Source organism: Anas platyrhynchos, chromosome 34 (genome assembly GCF_047663525.1).
Source record: "Anas platyrhynchos isolate ZD024472 breed Pekin duck chromosome 34, IASCAAS_PekinDuck_T2T, whole genome shotgun sequence".
NCBI lineage: Eukaryota > Metazoa > Chordata > Aves > Anseriformes > Anatidae > Anas > Anas platyrhynchos.
This window is the reverse complement of record NC_092622.1, coordinates 741,499-762,574: the sequence shown is the minus strand read 5'-3', so window position 1 is coordinate 762,574 and position 21,076 is coordinate 741,499. Positions and strand designations below refer to the sequence as shown.

Below are 21,076 nucleotides of genomic sequence, written 5' to 3'. Positions count from 1 at the left end.
GGAGGCTGCGTGCGCATGCGGACGGCAACCGAGCAGCCGCGGGCGGTGGCCGGGCCCCAAAACCGTCCCCCAAAACCGTCCCTGCTGGGCTGGGGATGGGGGGGGGGAGCAGCGGGGCCGCTGCCACCTGGAAGCAGCCAAGCGCGGGGGCCTCGAGTCCGCTGCTCCGCGCCGTGGTCCCGGGGAGCGCGCCCAGCGCCAAGCGCGAGGAGCCACCTCCGCACAGCACCCGCCTGGGTCCGTCTAAAACCCCCCTGTACAAAGCAGCCCCGCGCCCCTCCCACCCCCCCCAATTAAATAACCTCACGTGGCCACTGCTGGTCCGTCAAAAACCGTCAATAAATAGAGGAAGGGGCGCCCGCCGCTGCTCAGACGGGCAGGGCGGCTCCCAGCGCGCGCTCCTCGGCGGCGGGCGGCTCCCGTGCGTGCTCCGGGGCTTGCTCGGGTGCAGGGGACGGAGAGTTTGTGCCAAAGGGGGCGGCGGGGGCCCCACGGCAGCCCTCGCCCGGGGCTGCAGCCTCCGGAGCCGGGGCTTTTGCCGCTTCTCCCTTGCTCGGAGCAGCGGCGGCGCGGCCGCAAGTCACCAGCGACGCCACGGGGACGGAGATGACGCCCAGGTCCTTCTCGCTCGGGTACGTCGGGGGCACCTCCAGCTCCTCGGGGCCGCTCTCGCCCTTGGTGCCCAGCACGGAGCGCTGCTCCACCTGGTAGTAGACCACGGGGCCACCGTTCAGGTAGGGCTGGTTGCCCGCCGCAGCCGCCTGCTCGGCGCCGTCGGCAAAGCAGAGGACGGAGGAACCCGGCGGCAGCTGCGCTTGGATGAGGATGGGGGCGGCGAGGCCGGGGCACAAACCCTCCGGCACGGCCAGGGGCTCCTCCAGGATGCAGACGCCCAAGCTCTCCACGCCGGAGCTGCTGCTCGAGTCTTCCTCGGCCTTCAGCCTCTCCAGCTCCTCCGCCGTCTGCAGGTGCATGACGGCCGTCTCGTTCTCCGCCATGAACTCCTGGAAGTCCTGCGTCTCCGGGGGCTGCGTCCCCGGCCAGGCGCTGCCGGAGCCCTGCGCTGCCGCCACCGCTGCCGCCACCGCCTCCTCCTCGGCGGGCCGGGCTCCCTGGCGCTTGTTCTCCAGCTCCAGCTTCATGATGGTGTGGAGGTAGTGAGTCCGCACGCGGATGGGGTTGAACTCGATGCGGCCGGCCATGTTCCCGCAGCCGTCCCGCGAGCAGCCGCAGGGGAAGGACATGCGGTCCACCTGCCAGAGGGAGACGCCGCAGCTGAGGACGGCGGCGCCGGGAGCCTGCATGACGCCGATTTCTGCCTCCTGAACCAGCCCCACCGCTGCCCAAACGCCACCCCACAACAGGGGCTCGACCCCCGGGAAGGTTTTCCCTGCGAGGGGTCCCCAAAACAAGGCTGGGGCCGCACACCCCTCTCCTCCAGTCCCTTTTCTCAGCTCTCCACGTCTCACGGAGAGCCCGGCACCGCGGGCAGGCTGAAGGCTGGGTGCTGGCAGCTCCCTCCCCGACTCACCTGGCATTTGATGCCCGCCTGGCTGCAGGCGCAGGCCTCGGGGTCGCAGTAGAGGCGGCAGTCGCAGCCGCACTCCTCCCGCGAGAGGCGGATGGCTCGCAGCTCCTGCTTCTCCTCGGCGTCGATGCGGTGCACGCCGGAGGCGCGGAGCAGCGCCCGGCGCCGCTTGGTGGGCAGGGGCTGCAGGAAGAAGTAGTCGTCCACCTCCACGTTCTCCACGTCGATGTCGTCGTCCGAGACGTCCTCCAGCGTCAGCCCCTCCGCCTCCTCGGACTCCACCGTGCCGTTCTTGGTGAGCTGCGGGGCGGGGGGACAGGGCTGAGACCCCGCAGCGATGCTGGGGGGGGGCTGTGGGTCCCCTGGGGGGCAGCGCCGACCCCGACTGCGCGCCTCGGGGCAGAGCCAGCGGGAAGGATCGAGCCCACCCCCAGCCCCCTGGTCCCACAGCAGTTTACAAGAAAAAAAACATGAAGGAGATCAGAGCAGAGGCTCCGCCGCCTTCCCTCCTCCCTGCAAGGAGCACGACAAAAGGAGGTCGCCGCTTCCTAAAAATACCTGGGCCCTGGGAGAGGAGGAATTTGAGGACACAACTTCGCCTCCCTGCTGGGGTCCAGCCTGTTCTCAGCCCCCAAACCCCAGCCCCGCTGCTCCCTGGGCAGATGCAGCCGGACCCAGGGGCTGTCACCAGCCCCTCTGGCCCCCGTGGCTCCATGGGCAGCGCGTGGAGCCGTCAGCAAAGCAAAATGCTAAGAAAAAATGATAAAAAATGATAAAACTGAAGCGGCCGGCTGGGCCTGCGTCCCTCTGCCAAGCGCGTTGTCATGGCAGCAGCAGCCTGATTAAAGGCTGGCACTAAACGAAGCATCGCTGCGAAACGAAGCCCGGCCCCGAGGCAACGCCCAAGGGCGCGCACCCTGCGCCTGTAATTGGGGACGGGTTCGGGAACGGGAACGGGCAGAGCCACCCGGACCTGGATCCGGATCCTCCCCGGGCACAGCCACTTCCCAGACTGGAATTTCCACCGGCACAGCCCTGGAGAGGTTTGTCCGGGCTCTCCAGGAGGGAAGGGGGGAGCATCAGAGTAACCAGGCAGCAAGAGCAGTGGCAACAGAAGTTAAAAAAGAAGGCACAGAACAGAGCTGAACTACCCCAAAATCCAGACGAAGCAGCAGCCTGGGTCCCCCCCTCCCCGTGTGCTCCCTTTGCAGCTCGCGGCCGTACCTTCATTTTCTTGGCGTGGAGCTTCTCCTCCTTGAGGTGCTCCCGCAGGATCTCCCGGTGGTTCACCTCCTGCTCCTGGGCGAACTCGCAGAGCGTGTAGCGGCGCACCGAGTTGTGGCGCTGCGCCATGCCCAGGGAGCTGCCGCCCTGGCTGGGCACGCTGGTGAAGCCCTGGCGCCGGGCGAAGTAGTACACCGTCACCTGGTCGAAGCGCACATTCTTCCTGCGCAGCTGCTTCTGCCTCTTCAGGATGGAGGTGGCTGCGGGGAGGACGAGCCCCAGGAGGGGTTGGAGCAGGAAGAGAAGCCCCCTCGGTGCCCCGTGCTGGCCTCCCACCCCCGGAGAGCGGCGTCTCCGCGCCCCTCGCTCGTGCCAGCAGCCCTGGGCTGCTCGCCCCGTTCAGACACCCAAAGGTTTGGGTAGGGGCTGGGAAAGGAGCGGGAGGAATAAAGGCTCAGGGACGGACGCTCGCCATCTCCCAGCTGGAAAGGGCTGAGCGTGGGCAGAGCTGAGCCAGCAGCGTGGCACCGCGGCACCTCCAGGGACCGTCCCTGTCCCCGTCCCCATCCCAGGCCACTCACGGATGAAGCCGGTGGAGCTGGAGGGGTTGACGCTGTCGCAGCTGTCGGCGCTGTCGCTGTTGGAGATTTCATCGTCCGAGTTGGAGGCCGGGGAGCCCACGTCCGCGTCCTCGAACTTCCTCTTGAGGCCGCCGCTCGCGATCGCATCCATTTGGCCGCGGCTCGCATGGAGAGGGGGTGCGCAGCGGGCGGGGGGGGGACCTGCCACCGGCTCCCCGGCGCCAGCCCCAGCTGCCGGCGGGCTCGCCACGGACCTGTGGGCACGGGGAAAGAAAGTCAGCACCCAGGGACCGAGCCCCATCCCGATCCCTTCCTCCTCACCAGAGCACCCCGAGCCCGGGGAGGGTGGCGGTCCCCAGCCCCACTGCCCTGCTCTCAGGGGTATGGAGCTGCGGTGCTTTGGCAGCGCTCGTGGATAAGCAAAGCGACACCTGGGGTGCCCCGAAGCTTCCCCCAAACAGGCAGGAGAGCTGCGAGACCCCCAGGACCCGGCTCAGAGGCCCCGAGAGCTGCTAAAAAACGGCCAATTTTCAGGCAGAGCCCTCGGGATGGAGCCTGGCAAGGAGGGCGCAGGGACCCGCGGGGTGGAGGAACCCAGCCCAGAGCTGGGGAGGGCCCAGGAGCAGAGGTGAGCTCCTCCTGCCCACATTTCGTTCCCATTTAACACGTTTTATTCCCATTTAAACAACCGCAGCGCTTCCCCCTAGCCGCAGACCGGCCGAGAGCCGGGCTCATCCCCATTTGTAGCCCCCACCAGAGGGAGAGCCCTGCCTGGGAGCACCCGGACGCATCCGAGGGACGGGGAGCTGCTGGATCTCACTGGGAAGCCTGGAGGGGCTGGGCAAGGGGGGGTTTTGGGGAGCCCCCCGGCTGGGGAAAGGCAGAGCCGAGGCTGCTGTGGATGCGGGTGGCTCCATCCCCGTCCCTCGGTGCGGCAGCGCCGGTTCTCATGGCAACGGAACAAACGGCTCCGGGAGACTGCATCCATCCGTCCATCCATCCGTCTGTCCGTCCGTCCATCCATCCACCAGGAAGGTGCAGCCGGAGTGGATGCGCCCCAAGGAGCCCCCAGCACTGCAGAGGATCTCGTTTTCTGCCCCAAAAAGGCAGCACTGTCTGAGCACGATTTGCCCCAGCTTGGCTGAGCCCAGGCTTAAAATCAGCTTTTTTTTTTAGGGGAATTGGGTAATCGTGGTGCTGGGGAGGGGGAAGGAGCAGCTCTGGGAGCAGCGCGGTGCTTGCAGACGGATGTGGATGAGCCCCAAAATTAAAGTGAGGGCAGAAAACAGCGGCTCGAGCACCCCTGCCCCAACGAACCAGCACCAAATCCCCCGTGCCACCACGTCCCTTTCCAAACCAGCCCCCTGCCCCTGGCCTTGCTGGTTTCTCGTCCCCGTGGGGTCTGGGACCCTGCCCGGGTGTTGTGGGGGTGACATTGTGGCACCCCCGTGCTCCCTGCCATCCCCTGCAGGTTTCCTTCATTTTGGGGCAGGAGGCAAGCAGAAATTCGAGCCCAGCACCTCGCAGGGCTGGAGTGAGAGCAGCGCCTTTGGGTGCAGCGGCACCGGGGTTTTGGAGGGGGCCGGGTTGGGTTCTCAAGTGGCCTGAAAAGAGCAAGAGGCCAAAACCCGCACAGCCTCCTGGGTTTTATGATGTTGAGAAGTGTCCGACACCCAATCTGCGCGGAATAACCCCAAATTCCAGCCTGGAAGGGAGACGACCTTTGCTGACCTACGGGCGTGGGAAGGAGCCCTCCTGCTCCCAGCTCCCGGGGGCTGAGCCTGCACAAAGCCCGGCACCAGAGAGACACCGGTGTCCGTCTGTCCGTCCATCCGTCCGTCCGTCCATCCATCCGTCTGTCCGTCCGCCCACCCCCTGCCCACGAATCCCACAGCAGAGAGCAGCTCCTCGGCCGGCCGCGAGGCAGCAAAAGCCGATTGTTTCAGCAGATGGGGGAGAAGAGGGAGGGAGGGAGGGGGGGGACGGAGACACCCGCAGGGGGCTGCGGAAAGAGGACGGGGGGGGAGGGGTGAGCAGCGGGGAGACCCCCCCCCGGTTTATTGACACCAGTGGAAAAAGCAGCCCAGGATGAACTGGGGTCACTGGGGGCGCGCTCAGGCGGGCATCGGCCCCGCAGGAGCAGAGGGCAGCGCGCAGCCCTCGAGCCCCCCCATGCCCCAAAAGCACCCCGACCCCACTGCTGATGTCTGAGGCCGCAGCAGGGCGGGAGGGATGAAGAAACGGGGAAAAAAAAGCCGGGAGCGAGGAGAAAAACCCCAAGGAGCCCATTTTCCCATTTCATTCCGCTGCGGCGCCCGGCTCAGCATCCCCCGCGGCTGCCGGGGGATCGGATTTGGGGCCATTTCCCTTCCTTTGGGAGCAGGGGCAGCGGTGGCAGGGGGCCAAGGGCCCCGCCGGGGGCCGGGTTCCTGCTCCCCGGGCTGGAATCCCACCCCGCAGGGGCTCGGCCGGCGCTCGCCGCGCTGCAGCAGGAGCCGGGGATGACGCGGCAGCAGCGCCGCAGAGCAGCCGCAGCGCCGCCGGCCCCGGAGCAAAGCTGCAGAGAGAGCCGGGGGCTCGGACACACGGACGGGGGGGGCTCGGACACATGGACAGGGGGGGCTCGGACACACGGACGGGGGGGGATCGGATGGAGGGAGGCCGGGAGCAGCCCCGCAGCTCGGCCGTGGCACGCTGCGGGCGCCCTTGGCGGCTGCCCGGATGAGCGCGCGCCCCCCACGCGCCCCCAGAGGGGCTGCTTGAGGCCAAGGGGGGGCCAAAAAAAAAAAAAACCCTTGGACCCCGCTCCGCAGCTCCTCCAAAAATGCCGGGGCGCTGAGCTCCCTTCCCAAGCCTGAGGAGCACCCCCGGGGCCGTGGGGTGGTCGGGGAGCATCGCCGGCACCCACGGGGTAATTGGGCTCGGCGAGGGCGAGGAGCTCGGGGGGCACCACTCAGAGCCTTCCCAAAGGGGTTGGTCATTGGCCCCGAGATTTAGGGACCCGCTGCGCCCCGAGCCGACCCCGTTCCAGGGGTGCTGTGCCCCGGGGAACCCCCCTGGGTCACAGTGTCCTGAGGAACCCCCCAGACCACCCCAAATTCGGTTTCTTTCCCACCCTAAAAGCAGAGGCAGCGAATCAATCCGGGCAAGGCCCCCCCGGCAGCGCCTTACGCAACGAGCATCCAAATCAGCAGAAAAAGCCCCAAAATCGCGGCTCCAGGCCGGGCTCAGCGGGCAGGGTGGGAAGGGCTGACCCCAAAAAGCACCGCGGGGCCTGCGCCCGGTGAGCACCGAGCCCGGGGCCACCCCGGGAGGTCTCGCCCCGAGGCCAAGGGCACCCCGAGGGGCTCGGAGCCGTGCCCCCACCCTCACGGCTCCCCCCGAAACCCCACCGGGCACCCACACGGCCGGGGGGGGGAACCCGGGCAGCCCCTGACCCCAAGGACCCCCCTGAGCTGCCCCCAGCCCCTCCTTGCCTGGGGTCTCCTCCATGACCTCGTCCCCTCCACTCGGGGTCCTCCTGGGGGGCTCCCCAAAAGCCCAGGGCTCCCCTGGTGCCCCAATTCTGAGGGGTGACAGCCACGACCCCCCCACCCCACAGCCCCCCCAAACACACACATCCCCTACAGGCCCCCAGACAGCAAAGGGACGATGCCAGCTGCCCCCATCCCCTGGAGGCCACGAGCTGCAGAACCCCCCCCAATCCCCTATAGCCCCCCCATCCCCTATAGGGCCTCAGCTGCAGACCCCCAGCTGCAGAGCCCCCCCATCCCCTATAGCCCCAAATCCCCTATACAGCCCCAGCTGCAGAGCCCCCCCCGATACCCTATATCCCCCCCTCATCCTCTACAGGCCCCCGGCTGCAGAGAGCCCCCCCATCCCCTAAAGGCCCCCCCAACCCCTATAGGCCCCCTCCCATCCCCGATAGCCCCTCTCCATCCCCTATACGGTCCCCCATCCCCTATAAGGCCCCAGCTGCAGAGCCCCCCCATCCCCTATAATCCCCCACTCATCCCCTATAGCCATCCCATCTTCTATAGGCCCCAAGCTGCAGCCCCCCCCCCAATCCCCTATAGCCCCCCATCCCCTATAGACCTCCCCCATCCCCTACAGGCCCCCAGCTGCAGCCCCCCCATCCCCTATAGCCCCCCCTCACCCCATACATCCCCCCCATCCCCTATAGACCCCCAATCCACTGTAGGCCCCCAGCTGCATCCCCCCAATACCCCATAGCTCCCCCATCCCCTATAGGCCCCCCCTCGCCCCCTGCATCCCCCCCCATCCCCTACAGGCCCCCACCTGCAGCCCCCCCAATCTCCTATAGCTCCTCCATCCCCTGCATTCCCCCCATCCCCTATAGCCCCCCCTCACCCCATACATCCCCCCCCATCCCCTATAGCCCCCCCCCCGACCCCCTCTACCCCCCCCCAGGCCCCATCCCCCAGCGCCCCCCCCCCTCCCCACTCACCGTCTCCCCGGGGCGAGGCAGCGGCGGGGCCTTCGGGATGGGGGGGTCCCGGGAGGGGTCCGTGGGGGGGCCCCGAGGCCAGGGTCCGGCGGCGGGGCGGGGCCGGCGGGGCGGGGGCGGCCCCCGGGGCGGCTCGGCGCTGGGGCTGCGGCCGCGCGGTCCCGCCCCGCCGCCGCTCGCCGACAACAATGGGGCCGCCGGCCCCGCGCCGCCCCTTATATACCCCGCGTCACGTGACGGCCCCGCCCCCGCCCCCGCCGCGCCCGCCGCAGGGGGTGTCGGGAAAGCGAGTCCAAAGAGGCGTGAGGGGAGCCGGGAGCGGGGAGGGCCGCGGGGGGCGATGGGAAATGGAGTGCGGAAGTGGGCGCCGGGCCTGGCCTGGTTGATTACCTGAGTTATTAATTAGGCGCCTTTAATCATGTGCTCCGTAATTAAAAACCCTCCTCCTCACCCCCACTCCAAGCACTTCGTCCCCCCTTGTTTCCAGCTGGGGGCTTCCATCGCCTCCCGCGGCCGCCCTGCACGACCCCCAAAAACCCCACCGCAATTAATTTTAATTAATTAAAAGAAGCCGCACGCAGCCAGAAGCATCCATACAAAAAGTTTACCGAGCCCGCGTCGCTGCCGTACACATCCGTTACACTTGGCGCATACTAACAGAGAAAAAAATAAAACAACAAAAAAAAAAACAGGGTTAAAATAGCCCAGGATGAATTAAAACACAGAGAAAAGGGGTTTTTACCCCAAATCCCCCAGGCTCCTTCCATCCCTGCAGTGGGGGAGGTTTTGGGGGCTCAGGGGAGCAGGGGGTTTGCAGAGCTGCAGCCCCAGGTCCTGCCCTGGGTGCTGGGGGTGCCGGGGCCCCTCCTCGCTTCTCGCCCCCCAGCCCCGGGGTTTGGTTCCAATTTCCGAGAAGCCGCCCCCAGGAGCCAGGGGAGCAGGCTGGGAACAGGCTCGGTTATGGCTTTACGAACACAGAAGCAGCAGGGAGGTGAGGGGATTGTCGTGCACACCGCTGCCTCCCTTCTCCCCCCGGCCTGTTCCAGGATCCGCCTTGTTCTGGGTGCTGCTGAAGCCCGATTTAAAGCAAGAGGTCTGCTTTATGCTGTATTTTTCCCTCCAAGATACTTTTTTTTGGCCAAAACCACTCTGGTGTTGCAGTCCCACGGGGTTAGGAGGCAGGCAGGTGTCACCCAGGGCATCTCACAGGTGGGGAGCAGGATCCATCACCGCAGCACACAGCAGACCCTTCACTCCAGAGGCGCAGCCGCTGTCCTGGGAAGCTCCACACAGGCACTTTCGTCTCCATCAGATCCCCTGAACTCATTTAACTCCTCCTCAGTGCATGCAGGGCTCCACCAACGCTGGGTCAGCCGCAGAGGCCAGGCAGGGGAAGCGCAGGGGCAGAAAACGGCAGCACACAGAGATCACCCCAATGTTCAATGAAGGTATCCAAGTCTTTCTCCCTTTCCCTTGAAACCCCTAAGACATGCAGAAAGGAATCCCACAGACCGAGCTCGTTAGCGATTTCTTTATCCAGCTTTGCTTCACTCCACGTTTTGCTCCAGCTTTACACGTCCACATGAATTAAATCTGTAGAGAAAGTTCGTGACAGCCTCACACCTGCGAGGGAAGGATGGCACCACGGCCACACATTTCCAGGGTGGGTGGAGAGGAGAAAAAAGAAGTCACCACCTCTGTCTAACAGATGCGTTGTAATATGAAATGAAAGCTTAACAAAATCTTTAAGGAAATCCCTCCCAGCCCTAGCCTACCGCTCTGCCAGCACAGCACACAGCGTGTGTGAGACCTGCTCAGCTCAGCACGTGCCAGAGGGCCAGCTGGGTGTGCTGGACCACTTCAATTCATGTTTTCCTGCCTGTCTGTGAGCGTCACAGGAGCTGGTGCCTCTCCGAAAAGCAGAGCATGCTTGCCAGAGAAAAGCCCTCACAATCTTAGGTCCCGATGACAAATTTCTACCAAGAGCTCCAGGAGAGTGCAGCCTGGTGACCTCGGGCTCGCAGCTCCAGCGACCAAGCAGCACGTTTCCATCACCGGCAGCTCGCAGGCTGTAAGAGCAAGGCGCTCCCCTGCCAGAAAGGCAGCCCAGAAACCAACAGCTCGGGGCTGAGAGGGTGCCCAGGAGCGTCCAGATCTCTGCTCGTGTCCTTGTGCTGGAAGTGAGGGGTCTTCATGCGTGACAGAAGGATCACAGATGTCTCTTATCCCGTCTCCTTCTATTTTAAGATGATGTGGTAGCTATCATTGGTTTCAGCTGCAAAAGAAGGAAAAAGCTCATGAGACACTCCTAAGAGCAAAGGGATCCACTGGATTCAGCGGATCTGACACAAGAGCTCCCCAGGAAGCACACAAAGCCCGGGCACTTACACACCTTTCATGGTGTCCAGAACAAAACAGGATTCGTCTTGGAAGTTCTGAATCATCTGAAAGAAGCCATGAAAAGCAGCTGAGTCTGAAGCTGTATTTAAACACGGCAAGTTTCACACAAAGGGCTGGAAGCTGCTTGCTCAGGAGCTCAGCGCTCTGGGAGGCAGGAGATGCACCAGCCATAAATATTTATTCCTTCATCCAGCTCTCCAGAGCTGAAGATCCGAACCAACAAGCCAAGTGAACCAAAGTCCTCCCACAGCAGCTCCCCACCCTGCTCTCACAGCAAAGCCAGAGCACAGCCGAGCAGGGCCCTTCCCAAAGACCTGCTTGGGCAGCATCAGCCACAAACCAGCGGAGGCAAGAGGCAGGGAATAAGGAGCACTGTGAGGTTGCTACCTCGTCGCTGATCAGCACGTGTATCCCCGTCGGGCCTTGCTTGTAGATCTGGCTGATCTGCTGCGAGGAGATGCTGAACAGCTGGGCCAGCTTCTCCGTCAGTTCCACCGCCGTCAGCTCCTCCAGGTAAATGGCGTGGTACACTGCGAGGAGAGGGCAGGGAGCAGCCTCAGCGCCTGCACCCTGCCTGCTGGGCTGCTGGTGTGCAGAGCAGCACCGCGAGCAGGAACACCCCAGCCCCCTGGAAGGGCCGTGCACCTTCTCAGCAGTGGGCTACCTGCTCTGTCAGCTTCCCGAGCCCAAGCTGCTAAATTGTCATGCGACTGCAGCTGCTCTCCGGTGGCTGCTTTGGCTACGTGGCTGCAACGTGCCCCCAGCTATAAAACCTGGCCATCGTCAATGCTCAATCTGCATTCATGCAGTCCTCACCCCTAAAAGCTTCTCTTTTAATTGCCACCAGCTAAGCAGCACTTTGCACCACTCCTGGTAGGGTTTGCAGTCGCAGCAGGGTGGAAAAGCCACCCCTGAGCCCCCTCGGTCTCCCACTCCTGCAGCGGGTCCTGGGGGGATGTGAAAGGACCCAGACAGGAGCAGGGCGAGGAGAGGCCCCGCCGCTGGCTTTTGTGCTTGCTGCTCCAATCCCAGAGGTGGATAAACCGGCGCCTGGCTGCTCCACGAATGTAGGTCACTCATTGTTGTCTGGGCAAGGCTGGGTTCTCGCAGGAGCTATCATTTGCCGGCTCAGAGCAGGCAGCACGCCAACAGTCGCAGTCTGCAGCCACCCGTTTGGTCAGCAAGGGGAAAAAAAACTCAGCTGGGTAGGACTGGGGCAAGTAAGAGGAGTGCTCCCTGCAATCCTGGGCCACCCTGGTCAACAGAGCGTGCACAGCGCCCTGGCTCACACACACAGCCTGCATTAGCTTGCGGGGGAACTCTCTGCCTCCTTGCAGGGAGATGAGAAAGCAGCCAAAACGAGGCACGGGAGCTGACAGCCAAAGCCACAAACCCTCCTTGAGCTGCTACGCAGACTCAGCGTGTTCTGGTAAGGTATGGACAGCCCCGGCTGTTTGTTTGGGGATGCTCGAGGGGAGCTCAAAACCCCAGGGACAGCAGCCTGGGGAGCAGCCCCACTGCTGCTGCGTTTCTGCCTGCCGAGCCCTGCTGCTGCTTCCTCCTCCTCGCCACCACCCAGGCGTGCGTGCCCGCAGCGGTGCCCCAGAGCCCTTACCGAAGAAGGTGCTGGTGACGGTGTCCCCGTCCTCATGCTTCTGCTGGAGGTCCCTGAGCTGCTGGGACTCCTGGCACACGTAGATGGTCAGCCGGGGCCGCACCATCCTACGGACAGAGCAGCGAGTGAGCGCAGCACCCGCAGGATTGCCCGAGGCACTCAGCCAGCAGCCTTCTTCTCCCCACTGTCCTCAGAAACAACCGAGCAGATTAAGGAATTCACCTCGCTTCCCTGCCACGCACGATCAGCTTTTAGAGCAAACCCACCGTCCTTTCAAGGCATTGAAGAGCCTGATGCCATCCGCAGGGCCACAGATCTGGATAACATCTTCTCTGGTCAGCTTCAGTAAATCTGCACCTGCAGTTTGACAGCAAGAGGAGAGTCACAAAAGCAGCCCAGAGCTCCTGGGGTGGGGGCCCCGGACCTCAGGGTTGTGGCAGCTCCCCCTGCAGAGCTCACCCCACCCCAAAGCCTTCAGCCCTCTGCTGACAACCTCCCCCCCGCTTCCCACAGAAGGACATTTGCATGTTTTTGCAGGCTGGTTTTGCAAGAATGTGCTTTGGTACAACCCCACGGCGGGCATGATCAGCCTTTTCCCTCTTACAGCCTGCTACCCAGTGCCTCGGTGACCCTGGATAGTGGAGACTGCATCACCAGGGAATGAGAGGAAGATAAATACGAGCAGTCCTTTACACACAGCGCCCCAGATCAGCATTTCCCAGCTTGTTTTAAGACCACAAGCTGCGAGCTTTTGGAAGAGAAGCCTCCACCATCCCCACGGCGTTGTCAGTTGAGAGCGAGGTGAGAAATGAAGCCGACAGCTTTCAGGTAGCCAAGCTTTATTGCGTTACAAAGACAGGAGCTTTTCAAACAGACGAATTTGCACGGGGGCAGGAAGGTGGCCTGGGGAGCAGGAGGAAGCAGAGAGACTCGGCACGGACACGGAGGGGCCGCTGGAACCTACCTGAGAAGTTTCGGAAAAGCCGAGAAAAGGTGGAGAAGCGATTCCGGTGCAGCCACTGCTGGGCCTCCTGCGGGGTGCTCGTGGGCAAGAGGTTCTGCAAGGCAGGAAAAGAAGGGTCACAGCCTCAGAGGTGGCACGGACGTTTCCACCAAGGAACGAGCACAGGCCAGCTGGTTCGGTGTCTGTAACTGCACATCGAGAGCAGAGTGGGCTGGGCTCACCGTGCACATGCAATAAGGACTGCAGCCTGGATGGGTTTTGGTTTAAAAGGCTTCAGAGGGACAGAGGGGGAGGAAAGAAGCAACAGGGAGAGCATCAACAAAGATAAATGGATCAGCAAAGATCGCAGCAAGCTCCGAGCAGCCTGCTCCCAGCTCCGCCTTGCCGTACTGGACATTTATCACTATCACCTCTTCTTTATAAATAGGAATAAAAATGAAGTTGTAAGTCCCCAAAGACGTTAAACTACAGCAGTCTAATCCCAGGCAAACCGCAGCACAGCCACCCACGAGCCCACCACCACTCGATCACAGCAAAGCCCCTTTAGCGACCTGTGTCCCATCCTTACCACAAGCACAAGCTCTGAAGTGTGACTTACATCTGCGATCGGAGGGGGCGGCTCGGGCTGGTGGTTGGGGGAGCCGTTTCTAGATGGGGGAAAGAGCCAGACAGAGCACAACACGTGGTTAGCACTGCCCTTCCCCTCCTGGCACGGGATGCCCGCAGGCAACAACACCGCCCTGCAAAGCACAGCGCCCAGTTGGTGCCAGTGCCGCTCCAACACCGCGGAAGCACGGGGGCACCGCTGCTTGCAGGCAGCCCCACACCGGCAGCACCACCACTGCTGCAGCAAAACACTCTGCAAGCACAAACGGCTCAGCTGGGACACTTCACAAGCTCAAATGGCTCGGGTTCAGAGCAGTAACGCGACGGGGGAAGGCAAAATGAAGCAGGCTGGAAGCCGAAAGCAGGGGGCTGCCGATGGAGCGCGCACACGCTCCTCGTGCAAGAGCTGAGCTCTCTGGGAGCAAGGACAGGGCAGAGCGCTCAGCTCCGAGGGTTTTCATTCCTTTTTTCCACCCTGACGCTGCCTCTGTGCGGGCTGCTTCTGCCTCCTTGCGCCCTGGCACCGGGAGCTTCTTCCTTTTGCTGCCAGCTGGGGTGCATCGACCTCTCCGGCGAGCCAGGAGCGGGCAGGCAGGCAGCCTCCCCTCCACACTCACCCTTCTCCGATGGAAAAGCTGCTGTGGGAGCTGTTGAAGCCAGGGGATGGCGCATTATTGACGTACGTTATCTCTGGCCAGGGAGAGCACTGGAAAGAAAAAGCCAGAAGGGTCACAGGTGGCTTTGGACAAGGCCACGCGGCCGCTCTGCTCAGCGCAGGTTTACAGCCGTTTGCTGGCTGGCGACAAAAGAGAATTAAAGAACAAAGTCGGGGATTAAAAGGAGCCCCGCTCCTAAAGGAGCCTCAGGCCAAGCAGTCCTTAATCTCAAAAAGCCCAAAGCCCCCAAATTCAAGTGCAGGGAGATCAGACTCGAGGCACAAGAGCCCTTTTTCAGGCCTGCTAAAAATTACCTCCTCTACCTAGAATATTTATCTTGCAGCCACAAACAACTGAGGCAAACACCTCAGAGCAGAGCAGCCAGCCCCTCATGGCCAGGGCAGTTCAGGCTTTGCTCAAACAACGTCCCCCCCCCGCAGGAGGACGCGCCCCACCTCGGTGAGGATGGTGGTCTCGTAGGAGGGCTGGTACTTCTCCTTCTCGTGGGGCGTTCGCTTCTCCATCTTCTCCCGGTCGGTCTTCTGCTTCCGATCAGCTCCCTTGGGCTGGGGAGGAGATATCGGTGTGAGGAGGGGGCTCAGCCTCCTGCTCTCCCTCCTGTTTTTTTATGGGGGGGAAGGAAGAGAGCTGCAGCTCAGCAGAAACCCAGCGCCAGATGCTGGCCATGCCACTGCCTGTGCTCAGGGTGCTCGTCTGCAGCCAGCCTCAGCCTCTCAGCTCCCAGCTCCGCTGCCACCCTCGCGGGGCTATTTCCATCCAGACACGAGCCAGAGCTCCAACAAGCCCTAACAAATCACCCTCCCTGCCTTCGAAATTTTATAATGCAAGCAAGGCAGGAGAGAGAGAAGGGGAAAGAAGCCAAGTCACCAGCAGCAGGGCACGCTGCCCGACGTCCTACAGCAACCTCACGATAAAACTGCCGAGTGCTGCAGGCTCCCAGCCAGGCAGCCGACCTGCAGAGAGCCAAGCACCCCTGGGGGGGGACCAGGGCAGAGGGAGCACGGCCAAAGAGGCTGCGTGGCGTTGGAGGGAGGGCAGGGACAGGGCAGGCTCCTCCAGACAATGTCAGTGCCCCGAGGCACGATGCCTGGGTGGTGCTGCAGTCACCTCGCTGGCACGTGCTGCCACGGCCAGATGTGGGTTTGGGTGCCCTGCAAAGGATTCGGAAGGCCTGGAGGGGCTGCACGCACACAGACCGGCAGCAGCCACAACGGGAACTGGTAATAATGGGGTGAGGAGGTCAGAGGGACATCAAAACCCCCCCAGGACCTCCCAGGAGGGTAAGACTCAAAGCTGAATGTGGGAACTTTGGGAGGGAAGCACCACAACCCGTTTACTCCCCACTGCGTTGTCCTTGGCTTCCTGATTTTGGAGCCACAACTGCGCCCAGGCTCCACCAGGCCAGGAAAGGAGGAGCCACCAGAAGGACCGAGGGTTTTCACCGCCTGCAAGCTCGGCCACGTCCCGCTGGGGCTGCAGCCAGCAGGGGCAGGATGCAGCAGACGCCGGGTGCACAGCGGGGCAGAGGTACCTTGAAGACCTTGATCTGGCAGCTGGCCGAGTGCAGGTGCTCCGTGTACTCCCCGTTCTCGTTCTCCTTGAAGGTGTCAATCTGCACCCGAAAGGGCACCCCCTTCTCCCCGCCGTGCTTCCGCATGGTGAACTCCGTGCTGATGCAGTGAACCTGGGGGGAGGCACGGCGCCCTGCTGTCAGTGCCGTGAGAAGGGCCCAAGGCAGAGCTCACAGAGCACCAGGGTTGGTAAGGAGTTAAGGGGCCGCAGCAGCAGAGGTGGAGCCGCATTCTTCCAGCTCTTCCAGCGAGTTTGGCAAGCTCCTGGCTGTGAGGAGCAGCCCCCGGCTCGGCGGGGCAGAGAGCTCAGCTGCACCAGCCTCTGCGCGCCGCAGCCTGTTCGTTCTGGGCAGCGGGGCTGGGATGTGGCCAGGAGGTGTTTGAGGCAGCCGGGGAGATTTGCAAAAGCATCTAAGCAGGATGGAGAGCACATCACCCACACCAGCAGGGCCTAAACCACCACACGAATGGAACAACTCGCAGGTGGCCAGCCGAGCTTGTCTGCTGCCAACCCACAAGCTGCTGCCCTCTCGCACTGCTTGTGGTAGAGGCGAGGCAATTTCAGTTTGCAGCCTCTGCCACTGCAGCATCTGGCTGCTATTTCAGAGCTCTGAGTCAAAAACCATCTCTGTTTTTCCCCTAGGATAATTTTCTTTTTTTTTCCTAAACCCCTGCAAGTGGAAGCTCCCCCGTCCATTCCCTCACCTGGATGAACACCGAGGTCCTCTTGGAAGGATCCCACAAGAACTCCACCGTGTTGAGCTGTGTTGGATTCGCCCTGGGATCGATGATGCCCACGGACATGGGGATATCTGCAGGAGCACAGGCAGAGAGCCAGGTTTTGTTAGGAGGAGAAGCAGAGGGGTCACGGGGAATCTGGGACCGACTGCAGAACGCGGCAGAGCTCTGGGGGCTCGGAGGCAGACCCCGAGGTGCTGCCCCGGGCACTCACCGATGTCCAGGATCCTGTCCCCGGGTCTGTTCCACCGCCAGCCCTCCAGCTGCTGGTGCTCCGTGTACTGCAGGCGCCGGTCGTGAAACACCACCCGGAAAATGCTCTGGAGGGGACAAACCATCAGCAGCTGCGGCTCTCCCAGCAAAGCCCCCGTCCTCAGGGCATTTCCCAGCACAAGAAAAGGAGCAGAGAGGGAACCGGAGGGACCTGAAGCCTCATGGAGAAGCCAGGACAACAAAACAAAGCCCAGCAGGACCCCTGCCAGGACAAGACCTCGCGTGCTGCTCCCGACAGCCCCAGCTGGACTCACGCACCGAGGCTCTCCGCTTACCTTCACCAGTTTCCCATTGATCTCTGGCAGCTCCCCGATTTTCCTGTTGTCCAGCATCCTGATTTCATATGACTGCCCTGAGGGAAGGAAGACGAAGGCTCCTTGTTGTTCACCACGTTATGAGCCTTTGCTGCCTCCCTCCCTCGCGTTTTGACACCCTCTGGTGCTGCACCACGCCACCCCAGCTCCTTGCCACGTTTCAGTGTGGGGTCCCAGGAGCAGGAGCCGTCTCACCGCCCCACACCCTCTCCAGCGACAGGCAATCCTCTCCCTTTCTGCTGGAGGATGTCCTGGCAAACCCTCACCAACCGCGTGCAGCCCCAGCACGGGGCAGAAATCGATCACTCAGCCTCATCTGGTCACAGTCACCAGCCCCGACCTCCTGATCCTACCCAGAAGTGATGGCTGCAGCTGGAAACTGCAACGTGTGCCCACTGCAGGGCAGCCCAGCACACTGCTGCCCAGCTCTGGCAGCACGGAGCAGCTTGGAGAGCTTGGCTGCACCCCATTGAAGGAGCCGGTGGTTTTAAACAGGAGCAGCGTGGGGTTTGGGGAAACAGCCAGAGGCAGAGCTTTAGGGTTAAATCATGGCGGGGTTAAACCAAGCCCCCGGGGTTCGCCCACCTTGGTTGAGGTAGGTGAGCGTTTCGTCGTGGAGCTTCACCGCAGGGGACGTGGCCGCGCACAGCACGTACTGGAAGGGCAGAATTTTGTTCTCGTTCTCCGGAGGCAAACTTGATTCTTCCTGTTTGAAGATGGGCAGGGCAAGGACGTCACTGAAAAGAGAGGTGACGGGCATTCATTTCGGCCCTGGCTCCAGGGATGGGGTGGCAGGCGTCGAGTTCCTCCTGCGAGGAAGAGCTTTGGGCTTTTAAATTAAACCAAAACCAAGGCACAGCACCACCACGAGCTGTGACAGCCCTGCAGGGCTGCAGAGGAGCATTAAAGCAGACCAAGGAGATCTGGGGAGAGGCCCTGACTCCTGCTCTTGCTGCAGCTTTTTCAAGCTGTCCCCCTGTCACACCTCTCCTGCTTCAAAGCTCCATCAGAAGCGAGCCCAGCTCCTCGGGCAGCACGGCACAGGAACGGGAGCCACACGGGGAGAGGCGGCGTGGGGCAGAGCCCCCCCGGAGCCCATTTTTGGGGTGGCACCGAAGCGCTGAGCTCTGCCACCAGGTTAAGCCCTGCTCCTTCTCCGGGAGAGGCTTCTGGACAGCTCCCTGGACCACAGCATCAGCTCCCTGCCAACCCCACGTGCTTTTGGGGGAAGCCTCCGCTTCCACGCTTCCCATCGTGGTGTGGGAGAGGAGCTCCTGCAGCAGAAGGAGCAGAGGAGCTGCAGCCAAGCCCTGCAGCTGGAAGCGCCCGCTCAGCGCCCCGTTATCGCCCCCAAAACACCGCTTCTCCCCCCAAATCCCCAGGCTCCTGCACACGCCGGCCAGGCAGCCACCTACCAGCGCTCGGCCCCGAGGGAGCAGCGTGCCTCCTCCATGGGGAGAGCCCCGGGTGGGCACCGAAACTGGGGGGTCCCGTGGAAAAACGTCCCCCCCTCCCCGTCCTGCAGCGCGGTGCCGCGAGAGACGGGAGGAAAATGCCAGAGGTCAGGCCCCACAAAGGTCAGCACGCTCACCTCCGGGGGGGTACGCGCTCTATTTATGGGCAGCTGAGGTCAACAAAAGTCTCGGGGAAAGAAAAAAAAAAAAAATAGAGTCGGGTTTCAGGCGGCTTCGTGGTGCTCCCGAGTGGAGGAAGCGATCCCAAACGGCCACCGTGATGGAGAGGGGACGGGCGTGCTCCCCTCAGCTCCTGCCTGGCTGCGATTTGGCCAGCGAGCAGCCTGGGGGGGCCTCGATTAAACAAAACCAAACGATTTTGGGGTCCCAGGAGGGGACTCGGAACAGTCGGGGAAGGCGCTGCCTCTCCCTGTCTCTGGAAGGCCGGGGGCACCAAGCCAGCAGCTCCTTCTCCCCACCACCTTTCCTCCCTCCTGGCTCCCCCTCTCCCAGTGCCTTGTTTTTAATCCCAACGTTTCCAGCTGCATCACTCCCAAAAAACTCAAGCCTTGCGTCAGCTCGTCCCAGAAAACCTCTCACGGGGGGCACGGCCCAAGATTTACGTGGAATTCCTTCTGGCTGCACCTCTGGGCTGCAGGGGACACCGGAGCAGCTTCCCACAGCTTCACCTCCGTGCCAGCTCACCCCAAAATCCCACCTGGCCCCAAACCTTGCGTCCCTGCAGCTCCCAGCACCGCCGGCCAGGAACGGAGCTGGGGGCAGCCGGGCAGAGCTGCCAAGCGGGCACGAAGCCACCTCCGGAGCCCGTGCCACGTGCTGGAGCAGCTCGGTCTCGATCCCGGGGGTCCTGCTGCTGCTCCCTGCCCTGGCGCGAGGACCCCCGGGGGTCCCGGTGCTCTCCTGGGCTCCCGGCTCTGCTCAGAGCTGGTCCGGAGGGGATTACTGGTGGCAAGGCAGAGCTCCCGGGGCAGTCAGGGCAGGAACACAAAGCCAGGGGATGGGGAAGGGGCTCTGCCAACGACCCCTGCACCAGAGGCACGGCACCGGTGCCATGGTCCCGCTACGAGCCGCGGGCTGGGGGGGGCTGTGCACTGCTCAACCCCCACCTGGCAGCGCCACGGCCCCCAAAAACACCTCCAGCGACCACCCCCAGCCCTACCCCGAGCTCAGCCCTTCCAGTCCCAAACCCGATGAACCCAACTGTGGCTCCCGGGGGTCCCGGTGCGGCTGCAGCCCCCCCCCCCCCACGTCCCCACCACCCCCAGGGGCTGGCACAGCACCAGGACGCGTGGATCCCCCCCCCGAGCCTCCCAAACCAGGCACAAAATGGCACAAAACCGCCCTGAGGGGGGCGCCGGGCGCTGTCTTGGGGTGTGCCAGGAGCCTGGGGGGGGGGCACAGGGGCGACCCCCCCCCCCCACAAGCCCCCAGCCCTCCTACCTCATGCTGTAGGCCCCGGCGCCCAGCTCCTGGCCGATGCCCGAGAGGCTGGCATCGAAGTCCTGCACCAGGCCGGACTCGATCACCTCGTCCGCCAGCGGCAGCTTCAGCGCCCAGGCCATGATCCTGACCCCCCCCAAATGGGGGGCAGGCCCCGGGGTCGGCTGTGGACCCCCCCCCGGGTAAGGGGGCGAGTTTGGGGGGGGTGTCCCGGTCCCTTAGGGTAAGGGGCAGGCGGCGGGGGCCGGCCGGGGGCTCTCCGGGGGTCTCCGCTCCCTCCTCAGGGGCTCCGAGCCCCCCCCCGGGCCGCTTTGGGGCGCCCCCAGACCCAATTCAGGGTCTCAGCGCCCCCCCCCCACCTATCTGTACCCCCCCTGAGCCCTGCAGCCCCCTCCCCTTGGGCTCCTCCAGCCCCGGGCCCCTCGGACCCCCCCCAGGGACCCCTCTGGGACCCCCTCGAGCCCCCCCGGTCCCCTCTGGGACCCTCCCGGGACCCCCCGCCCCGCAGCCCCCTCCCCAGGAGCTGCACCCCCAGCCCCGCCGAGCCCCCCCCGAGGGGCTGCAACCCCCCCAAGCCCCCACAGGCTCCCCCCCCAACCCCGGGACCCCCCCGGCCCCGCTGCGGCCCCGCCGAGGGCCCCGGGCCGCGGCCCCCTCAAAATGGAGGCGGCGGCGCCGCGGACCCCCCGCTCCAGCCCCCAGCGGGGAGCCGGCCCCGCCCCCTCGGCCGCCCTCAGCCAATAGGAGCCCCGCGCGGCCTGGTGACGCAGGGAGGGGGCCGCGGTGGTGGGCTGCGATTGGTCGTTGGGGGGAGGGGGGCGGGGCGAGAGCGGCGCGGCGCGGGGCGCTCGGGGTCCCCCCGGCGGGGAGCGGAGCCGCTGAGGCCGCGGGTTCGAGGCCCGGGCCCGGCTCATTCGTGCGCTGAGCTGCGCGGCCTCAGCCCGGGGGGGGGAACCCGATGGAAACGGCCCCGCTCCGGCCTCGGGGCTGCTCCGAGCCCCCCCCTCCCCCAAAACCCAGGCCCCGGTGGCACGGGGGGGGGGGCGGGGGGGGGGAGCAGCCCGGCAGTGGGAGTGCACCCAGGGCAAGGGAGAGCCCCCCCCCCCCACCCGCACCCCTCCGAAAAAAAGGGAAAAGGAAAAGAAAAAAGAAAAATACTGTTTATTTCACACCACTACATCAAGTGCATCAGGCTGCCGTGA

General features: G+C 63.9%; 2 protein-coding genes across 7 annotated transcripts; both read right to left on the bottom strand.

Annotated features, from left to right (window-relative positions):
- Positions 1-321: 321 nt before the first annotated feature.
- On the bottom strand, positions 322-7,962 carry CSRNP2 (cysteine and serine rich nuclear protein 2). Of its 3 annotated transcripts, none has more exons than XM_027445476.3 (5): positions 7,802-7,962; positions 3,334-3,587; positions 2,753-3,012; positions 1,532-1,828; positions 322-1,253 (listed from the first exon to the last, which is right to left on the bottom strand). In XM_027445476.3, exons 2-5 carry the CDS (start codon positions 3,482-3,484, stop codon positions 369-371), a joined length of 1,593 nt encoding a protein of 530 aa, XP_027301277.2. In that variant the 5' UTR covers positions 3,485-3,587; positions 7,802-7,962; the 3' UTR covers positions 322-368. The 3 variants fall into 3 exon arrangements, with proteins under 3 accessions (XP_027301277.2, XP_071888003.1, XP_038027507.1); XM_072031902.1 differs by lacking the exon at positions 7,802-7,962 and adding an exon at positions 4,105-5,264; XM_038171579.2 differs by lacking the exon at positions 7,802-7,962 and having other exon boundaries at positions 3,334-5,264.
- A 424-nt stretch (positions 7,963-8,386) lies between these two features.
- Positions 8,387-20,271, bottom strand: TFCP2 (transcription factor CP2). Of its 4 annotated transcripts, none has more exons than XM_072031903.1 (15): positions 19,875-20,271; positions 17,545-17,696; positions 16,921-16,997; positions 16,587-16,692; positions 16,340-16,446; positions 15,595-15,747; positions 14,498-14,608; positions 14,004-14,092; positions 13,349-13,520; positions 12,781-12,874; positions 12,083-12,173; positions 11,817-11,923; positions 10,589-10,731; positions 10,194-10,245; positions 8,387-10,076 (listed from the first exon to the last, which is right to left on the bottom strand). In XM_072031903.1, exons 1-15 carry the CDS (start codon positions 19,994-19,996, stop codon positions 10,039-10,041), a joined length of 1,614 nt encoding a protein of 537 aa, XP_071888004.1. In that variant the 5' UTR covers positions 19,997-20,271; the 3' UTR covers positions 8,387-10,038. The 4 variants fall into 4 exon arrangements, with proteins under 4 accessions (XP_071888004.1, XP_071888005.1, XP_038027510.1 ...); XM_072031904.1 differs by having other exon boundaries at positions 13,379-13,520; positions 19,875-20,269; XM_038171582.2 differs by having other exon boundaries at positions 13,349-13,427; positions 19,875-20,264.
- Positions 20,272-21,076: the final 805 nt, after the last annotated feature.

What these genes read in the sequence shown, in the direction of transcription:
- CSRNP2 (XM_072031902.1), bottom strand. Translation starts at nt 4,250, where the DNA reads ATGGAGCCACCCGCATCCACAGCAGCCTCGGCTCTGCCTTTCCCCAGC. An exon ending in ATGCGTCCGGGTGCTCCCAG is followed by an intron (nt 3,588 to 4,104) that starts GCAGGGCTCTCC and finishes CCGTGCCCACAG; the next exon opens with GTCCGTGGCGAGCCCGCCGG. An exon ending in TCCACGCCAAGAAAATGAAG is followed by an intron (nt 1,829 to 2,752) that starts GTACGGCCGCGA and finishes CCCGCCCCGCAG; the next exon opens with CTCACCAAGAACGGCACGGT.
- TFCP2 (XM_072031903.1), bottom strand. Translation starts at nt 19,996, where the DNA reads ATGGCCTGGGCGCTGAAGCTGCCGCTGGCGGACGAGGTGATCGAGTCC. An exon ending in TCAATGGGAAACTGGTGAAG is followed by an intron (nt 16,693 to 16,920) that starts GTAAGCGGAGAG and finishes TGTCCCCTCCAG; the next exon opens with AGCATTTTCCGGGTGGTGTT. An exon ending in AGACCACCATCCTCACCGAG is followed by an intron (nt 14,093 to 14,497) that starts GTGGGGCGCGTC and finishes TTTTCTTTCCAG; the next exon opens with TGCTCTCCCTGGCCAGAGAT.